The sequence below is a fragment of the Cladophialophora bantiana genome (genome assembly GCF_000835475.1).
Source record: "Cladophialophora bantiana CBS 173.52 unplaced genomic scaffold supercont1.19, whole genome shotgun sequence".
Taxonomy (NCBI): domain Eukaryota; kingdom Fungi; phylum Ascomycota; class Eurotiomycetes; order Chaetothyriales; family Herpotrichiellaceae; genus Cladophialophora; species Cladophialophora bantiana.
In genome coordinates, this window is record NW_015971593.1 from 23,912 (window position 1) to 32,468 (window position 8,557).

At 47.0% G+C, this 8,557-nt stretch overlaps 3 protein-coding genes across 3 annotated transcripts in view; 1 reads left to right on the forward strand and 2 right to left on the reverse strand.

Moving 5' to 3' along the window:
* Positions 1–3,111: 3,111 nt before the first annotated feature.
* Z519_10587 (uncharacterized protein) lies at positions 3,112–6,006 on the forward strand (the record flags this gene model as incomplete). Its single annotated transcript, XM_016768303.1, has 1 exon — positions 3,112–6,006. The coding sequence occupies one exon, from the start codon at positions 3,112–3,114 to the stop codon at positions 6,004–6,006; it is 2,895 nt and encodes a 964-aa protein (XP_016615210.1).
* Positions 6,007–6,127: 121 nt separating this feature from the next.
* Positions 6,128–7,000, reverse strand: Z519_10588 (uncharacterized protein; the record flags this gene model as incomplete). The annotated part of the gene is made up of 1 exon (XM_016768304.1): positions 6,128–7,000. One exon carries the CDS (start codon positions 6,998–7,000, stop codon positions 6,128–6,130), a length of 873 nt encoding a protein of 290 aa, XP_016615211.1.
* Positions 7,001–8,129: 1,129 nt separating this feature from the next.
* Z519_10589 (uncharacterized protein) overlaps positions 8,130–8,557 on the reverse strand; it is a gene marked incomplete at both ends in the record, with an annotated part of 3,783 nt that continues 3,355 nt past the window's right edge. The window contains one exon of the mRNA XM_016768305.1: positions 8,130–8,533. Within this exon, the coding sequence (XP_016615212.1) occupies positions 8,130–8,533 (404 nt within the window). The remainder of the gene's footprint in view (positions 8,534–8,557) is intronic.

Here is an 8,557-nt window from a genome sequence, read left to right on the forward strand (position 1 = left end):
CGTTGCTGTGACTCGTTTAGTGGCCTCTCGAATTAGTTACCTAATCTCTTTCTTCGTGAAGAATTCTTTAGGTTCCTATGTTTAGTTCTCTCTAATATAATTAGGGTCTAAATTATATTTAGAGTTAGCTATATTATATTCGAGTGGCGTCGTATCATCGGAAGAAATCTAGGTTAGTAGTTATCCTTATGGATTTCCTCCTTAGTGGGCGTATATAAAATCTAGATAAGTATTAGTTCATAAATATTCTTAACTTCGATATATATAAATTCTAAAGGTTGTCTCTATATCTACTAATAGTTCATCTAGTTCGTACACCGTGTAATTATGTTCCGTAATTCGGCGTAAATAGTAGAGATCGAAGCATAGTTTCCTTATTCAGTACTTAGTTCGAATATAGATCTTATTAGCAGTAATTCCCGTGATAATCGCTTTCCCTTGGTCCACGGAGTCGCCTGGGCGTACGTATCCTCCTTTAGCCATATTAGCTTCTAGGGCTATTTTAGCGACTTTCTCCTACTTTAGTTACTTTTCTACGGTAGCGACCTACTTCTTCTTCTGTTTACATTTCTTTACGTAGTGTTCTAGTTTCCCGCAGCTATAGTAGATGATCTCTTTCTTTTTCCCGGAAGGTTTCTTTAGTTTATTCTTTCTAAGGTTATTTCGCCGTTTCTACGCCTAGCTTAGATCTATAGGTTAAGATTTATAGTACGGTTTACGTCTTTTCTAGATATTTACTTATTAGGCCTTCGTAGCTTATATTTTTCTAGGGTTGTAGGGTTCTTATTATCGGTATTTCTTAATATCGTTGTCTTCTTTAATAGCGGTAGCGATTCAGTCTTCTAGGGTAGTCTTTTTAAGGTGTCGTAGCTTCTACTTAATCTTCGATTTTAGTTCTTCCCTAAAGATCGGAATAATAATATTATTCTGCCATCCTAGAGCTATATTTAGTGTTCTGAATTTTATCGCGTATTCTTAAACTAATTTCGTTTATCGGAGGTCTACTATTTTCTTTTAGGCTTTCTTTTCCTTATTCTTTACTCTAAACACTAGCTTCATCGTTTCCTTAAACTCTATAAATATCTCGAATAGATTAATAGTTTCGTCTTCCCTATCGTCTCGTTCGTTCTTTATATAGTTCTTAATGAAGAGTCTAAGCTATATCTTAGTATCTTCTTTAAAATAGCTTCCCATAAAAAGGATCTTCTATAAGTCGTTCTAAAAGTTAGTGAGGTTCATTAGAATATACATATTTATATAGTGAATAAAGGATATAAGCTTAGACTCTACGCCGTTGAAGGGCTTAGATGGATTACTAATCTTCCCTTTACTAACTGTTAATAGCACGTCTCTTGATGAGCTTACTATACTTATTCTATACGCCGGTGGTGGTGCACTGGCCGTAGTTCTTGGGGTGCTTAGTGTTAGTCTTGGTGTACTCGAGGTTGTCGACATTGTGCTATCGTTAAGTGATAGTCGTGCGGTACGTTGCGTGAGTTCGTCTATGAGTGAGGTGGGTCGGTTCGGTCTACTTATATAGGTTGCCTTCCGTAACGGGGGTGGTAGCCAAAGTGTTAAGGATCCCTACTGATCCTAACTGGGTTAGGGTTCTTAGCAACAATCCTAGAATAGCATGAGCTGGTTGGGGAAGACACAATGTATGAGTAGGGTTCTCTGTTACTAAGAACTGTATAGTCCAGTAGATAATATGAGTTAGCTACGAGGAGAGTGCAACTATCTAGGGTAGTGAGGGTGTATATATAATGCTTGCGCTCTATGCGCTCTATGCGCTCTGTGCGCTCTGTTGACAGAGCCGGCAGAGCCAACAGAGCTAACAGGGCATGTCACGTGTCTCAGCCTTGTTCTCTCGTGGCTCCTTCTAGGTGTCCAATGAATGTGGTGAGCCGCGCTCGTACAACTTGTAGTCGGTCTTCCACAAGGCTGTGTCTAACAAAAACGCGTGTTTTCGTGGTAATGGCGCCTAGATAGCCGCAGGTAAACAATGGCCCCGAACACATCAACGAGCATGCCACATACCTTAGAGAAGCGTGCAACCAACTGCAGGCAGCGGATAAAGGCAGAACCAATCAGATTCCATGGCACATAGTCTAAAGTTACATCGAATCCACCCTCGCGCTCATTGGTAAAGTGCTGCTGCAGCCATCCGTGGGGGAGGTGCTCCATCACATCCAAGACGCGGCAAAAGACATCCAGACCATTCAGAGAGACGTCACGGCTGTCAAGAGCTCCATAGGACTAGGTACTACACCACTCAACTCGGCAAATTTCAGTGAAGTCAAGACCGTACGAACATCATGGGCCCAATTCGCGGCACAGGCCAAAGGCTCAACGCTACCACCACCACCGTCAGTGCTAGTACAACCAGAATCACATACAGTCGTTCCCGAAACCGCCCTCCCCTTTCTAGAGACACTACGACCTTCTTCGGTGAAAGGCTAAGGAACAAGTGGGACTATTTTAGCCAGACATGTTATAGTTCACTCTAACATTTCACCCAATAATTAATGGCGCTAACGACATTCTGTTTTTCGAGGCTGGTAAGCCGTGCGTAAATGACCGGTAAAAGAAAAGCCACAATCAGCCACAATCAGCCACAGAAGCTGCCGAAAACCCCCTGCCACCTTAACGGCAAGAGAACTGGTCCTCACGTGATCTCTGTTTCTCGCGAGTTGTCACTTCGCGCTTAAAGACGGGTGAAAACTGCGGCGAGCTCACATGCGACTTTCCAGGCCGTGCTGCCTCACATAGCGATAACGTCCGCGATACGTCAGGTGAAGAAGAGGCAAACGACCAGATTCAAAGGCTTTGTGGCTCCGGCCAGACCGTCCCTCCATCCCTCCATCCCTCGGCGACGCTCGCCGCTGCTTCCATCGTCAATGCCACGCCACAATTGTCGCCCTCCCTTCACTGGCCGTCCTCAACCCATCGCTTAGCATCACACCATTCTTCCTCCCTCACTTGCCGTCGCATGCTTGCCGTTCCCTTCCCTGCGCAAGCCCATAGTGCGCAAGAAATCAAGCCCAAGGGTTCCTCCTCGCACGCTTTCCGATCCGAGAAGCATCGATATCGGTATTGCTGAATTTTGTTCTAATGGCGGCAACTACGACCCCTTATATTGCATCTGTCGCGGAACTTCGAGCTCAGCTCTCTTCTATGCAAGAATATCAGTTCAAACGGGTGCTCTTTCTCCGTGCACGGGCACTATTTCATTCCGGGAAACACTCTGGCAATCAAGCTCAAGTGAAAGAAGCAGTGGAGGGAGCACAGTGCATTATCGGTCCTACGGCAGCCATGTTCTGGGAAGATCCAGGAAAGGCAGCCAGGCAATTCTCTCTGCTACCGGACAACTACATCCAGCAAGTACATGAGGAGTTACAACAGCTTGTAAGCATCAATATCCAGAAACTGCCAGAGATCATGTTGAAGCTGGCTGAAAAACTCCAAAGCATCGCGACCAGGCCGGAGAATGGGGATCGAAAGTATCTGGATCCAGCCATCGAAGTCAACAATAAAGTGACATCACTATTGGAGGAGAAAAGTAAAGAATGGACTTGGACGCTCTACTACTCTGCTGGCATGCATCAAAGAAGATTTTGCTACAGAAAGCAAGACGAAGACCTTGAACTGGCATTGGAATCAACAGTTATGGCGCTCAGAGCAATGCGGAAAGAGGACAAACACTATGAAGATTGTCTTGATCTGCTTGTCACCATTTACGGACAGTTGTACGAACTAGGACGTGAGCTGCGATATCTGGAAGAAGGCCTTCGGTTTTCCAAAACGATCATTAACGCCGGAAGGACAACCGCAAGAACCACCTCGGAATGGGTCAAAGTGCTATTTGCCCATTCGAATCTACTAGGGTTAGAATCCATTCGCGCGTCTAACAGTGACAGCTTAGACGAAGCAATGCGCTGCCTAAGCGAAGCAGTAGCACTCAAACCTGAGGATCGGTCACTTTGTGCAAGCTTATCATTCAATTTGGGCAGACGGCACCTTGAACGGTTCTGGCGTTCTGGCAAGAATAGTGAAGTAGACCTGGTTAAGTCACTCAAACACCATCACCGAGCCGTCCGATTAGCTCCTCCCGGGCACACTAGCTACGGGCAAATTTTGAATGGGCTGGCGAAAGTTTATCTGGAGAGATATGACAGGTTTCTGGAATGGAGTGATCTGATCACGGCTTTTCACCTGTCCGAAAAGGCGGCAGTTGCGGTCAATGGACATCCAGAGCAACAAGCTGATGTGCTCATCCAATTGGCATCTGCTTTGGAGAGAGGGTTCGAAGCTACCGGCATCGACTCCAGATTGGAAGCCAGTATTCGGTTGTACAAAGAGGCAATGTCTCTATCTGGCCCGCCATTAGCGACCAAGATCTTCGCTGCGATATTTGCAGGCAAAGCGCATATCTCGAGAGGAGATACAACCGAAGCTCGCAAGACTTTCGTTTCTGCAGTCAACATTCTCGAGGAGCTCAACAGCCAGATCTTGAGTCGAGACGATCAGCAATTTATTCTCAAAGCATATGGCGGACTCTCTACAGTTGCAGCAGCGCTCACTTTAGAAGCCAATGGCGAGCCATGGGAAGCATTGCGAGTTCTAGAAAAGGGTCGTGGTTGCATTCTCAATGTATCTATGGACCGGCGAGCTGATCTAGCGGAACTGAAGGAGAAAAGCCCAGAACTCTATCGCGAGTACGTGACTTTACGCAATTTAGTCTCTTTGGAAGCACCGATTCAAAACACCCCAGCGGAGCAAGAACTAGATACAAGCAGCACAATTCTGGCTATCATGAAACATCAGGAAGAGAAAGCGCAACTAGAAAAGCGCATCGAAACCGAGTTCGGAATCACACCTTACCAGCTCAATAGTCCGCAGCAGTTTCAAAAACTAGCAGAGCTTGGGCCGATCGTCGCGTTCAATGCATCGGGCATTCGATGTGACGCATTTATTGTGACGTCAGGAGAGGTCAAGGCTATCAGACTTCCGGGAGTTCGATATGAAGACTTGAAGAAATATACAGAACTCTTGAATGGACCAAAAGCGATTACCGAAGGACCAATATCTACATTAAGATCCCGCAACAAGGATTTACGCAAGTTTCTGAAATGGCTCTGGATTCATGCCGTCCACCCAGTTCTCCATGAGTTAAAACTTCTTTCTCGCAGTCCTTCTGATCATCTGCCACGAATCTGGTGGGTTACTAGCGGCTTACTGGGACTCGCCCCTCTACATGCGGCAGGACTTCCAGACAATGAGAACGAAAACACATACAGCTACGTAGTTTCCTCCTACATCCCCACAATTAAAGCACTCGCTCAGGCACGCCGAAGAAGCTACCATGTCCATTTGCATGGGAAAAGTCCTTTGATGGTCAATATGCCAGAGACTGATGGCTACGCTAGCAAGCTCAAAACGTCGAGAGATGTTGAAGCAATCAGAGCCCGTCTAACGAGTGCAGGCAGACCAGATCTAGAAATTCTTGAAATACCCTCGAAATCCCAGGTTCTAAACAAGTTGAGCAAGGCCAGCATGGTGTATTTCGCTTGTCACGGGGAGGTAGATCAAAACGATCCTGCCAACAGCGGTCTCTTGCTCAAGCAAGGCCTTGACTTCAAGCCGGAGCGCCTGACATTTCGAGATCTCGCTAGACACAGTACCGAATCTGCGAAAATGGCATGTCTCCTGGCTTGCTACACAGCCAAAAACGGGGACGAACATCTAACCGACGAAATGCTCCACATTGTCAGCGGATTTCAGCTTGCCGGGTTCCCTCATGTCATCGGCTCATTGTGGGCGGTCGACGATGACATCGTAAATGCTCTCTCGGACGCCTTCGCAAAGAAAATCTCTGAGAGTGATGGCGATGATGCCGCAATTGCCAGGGCCCTGCATGATTCGGTAAATACCCAAAGGATGGTGGGAAAGCGCACAGTCAATCGAGATGTGCTTGGTTGGGCACCCTTCGTCCATTTCGGATGTTAAAGCGGTTGACCAAATTGCATTTATGGACGTAGTTAGGAAAAACCAATTACTTTTCCCACCTCAGTATGTCGAGGTAATCCGTGAATATAATTCGTTGCGTTCCAATTGGGCCAGTACTCTCTTATTCCTCGTCATTGTCGTCTTCGTCGTCATCGTCGTCGTCCCGAAGTAAATCTCTCTTAGATAGAGATAAAAATGACCCGTCGGCATCTTCAAACACCAAGACACTTTCCTTAACAACGCCACTCGTATCGAGGGAGACCTGAATCACTTCTGCCTCCCCGACTTGCTTTCCTCTGACATTGGAGAAAATAAGCCAGCTAGTCGGGGTTTGGCGCTCAAGTGAGGGTACCAGTTCGCTTTTGCGGACTTTGATGAGAATCTTGCGGAAGTTGATTGCAAAGACCGCCTCCCCTTTTGTTTGGTATTCAAGGCAACGACCGTCATTCATCTCTCGGCCTACTTGTACGGTGGATCTCACTGCATCACTGGGATCATTGCCGATGCCGCCAGTCTTAACATCGCCACTACCAGAAGCAGTTGACACACTCTGGCCTTTCTGCAATAATTTCGCGTCAGTAAGGGTTCGATAGCCAGTGACGAATGCCGGCGTGATTTCCTGTCGATGGCAATCTTGGAAAAACTTGCGAACATGGTCTAGTTCGCAAAGCTTCTGGAAGATTGCCGTTGGCTGTGAAAGGGAGTATAAGCGCGCCTCTTTTGCTGAGATTTCAAAGCTGCCTGTGGATTCCACCTTCCAGAAGATCGAGCAAATCGTCAACCAAAGTGCAGCGATCGTTCCTCGCAGGATTGTCTGCGATCCATTATCTATAACGCCCTTGAAGTTGTTATTGACAGTGACTGAAACATCCTCCTCGGTCACGGCGCCTTTGATGATGTCCTCGTTTGGGCATCGTCTGTCTGGCACAATACTACCGAGTGATATCGCTTCTTTGGACCAAGGCGAAGTCGTGAAAATATAGGTTGCAGACATCGTGAGAACGTAACGGAGGCTTTCTAGAACGTAAGGTCTCGGCAACAGGCTAGCGGTTAAGTTCATGAAACTGAAGGAGAAACACAGAATGGGATTTGCTGTTACAGTAAGTTGCAGTGGGAGCAGAGAGTTTAAGCAGCTGCCAGGTGTTCAGCCTTTGCGGTTGCCTAGAAGGGTCAAACAGGCTGCAGTTAAATGTCACGTGCGACCTCGGCGACTTAATGGATGCTGAAGCGGCTGAGCCCTGTGGCTGGCGAGTGGGTAGCTGGGTGTGGCTATTGTGTTACTTGTGATTTACAACTACCCATACTTGATTCGGTCATAGGGTAACATACGTAGAAGTACTTGACAGGGATCCTCTTCGGCACGACACTGCAACGCAGAAAGTGAACAGCCTTATTTTTGCTGTGATAATCGGCCCATGACATACGCACATTACTATTCCATTTTTTTAATACTGAAGAGTCAGAAAAGTAGGCGTTGAAGCCTCTAGAGGAATGGAAAGGATTTCGCCCATTCTAAGATGATCATGGAAATCGCGCCCGCACAAAACTAAACATTGGTAATTTGGACCTTAACCCCATATATCAAATAGCGGAATGGCTTCCAAACATGAAAAGAAACCCAGCAGTAGTTGCTCGATATGCTAGGTGGCGAGTACGGAGCGATAGCCTCTGAAGTACCCGTAGTCCATTCCACCACAGAGGGCGTTTCACCACACCGGGATGTGGATTATGTTGCGCGTCTAGGCGCCAACAGTGGTTACCTTACGAGTTAACCTTAGCCCACGAAACGGTGGTCGCTGATTACGAACATCATAAACCACCAGCGTCTTGAGTGGCTGATGTGCCCACTACTTTCGTAGGCTAAGCGGCGCACTCAGGCCTCGCTAATACGTGGCGTGCGGAGTACGGGAACTGCCGGAACGATGCGGGTGCTTTTACTGGTTTGCCTTTTTGGTATTCGCGGGGTATTGGGAATACTGTGACACAAATATGTCGCTTAGTCATGCTCAGATTAGAAGATAGACTGTTACTAATTAGGCATAGTGTATCTTCTAATCTGAGTATGACTAAGCGACATACCCGTATCATAGTATTCCTGATACTGCTGTAGTCTAATGCTTCATCTAGTTCGTCACGTTGCCAGCGGTGCCATTGATAGCTTCTCCTTCAGCATTAGGGTCCGCTCCTCGCTCGAGAAGTATCTGCACCACTCTTTCATGACCTCGCAAAGATGCGGCTTGCAGTGCATTGCCACACTCTCCTCCTTCAGCATTAGGGTCCGCTCCTCGCTCGAGGAGTATCCGCACCACTTTCTCATAACCACCTAAAGATGCGGCTTGAAGTGCATTGCCGTAGTATCCTCCTTGAGCATTAGGGTCGGCATTTTTGTTGAGAAGCATCTGCACTATCTTCTCACGGCCACCCCTTGATGCGACAAAGAGTGCATTATCGTAGTATCCTCCTTGAGTGTAAGGGTCCGCATCTCGCTCAAGGAGCATCTGCACTACCTTCTCATGACCACCCCAAGCTGCGGCTTGGAGTGCATTACCAT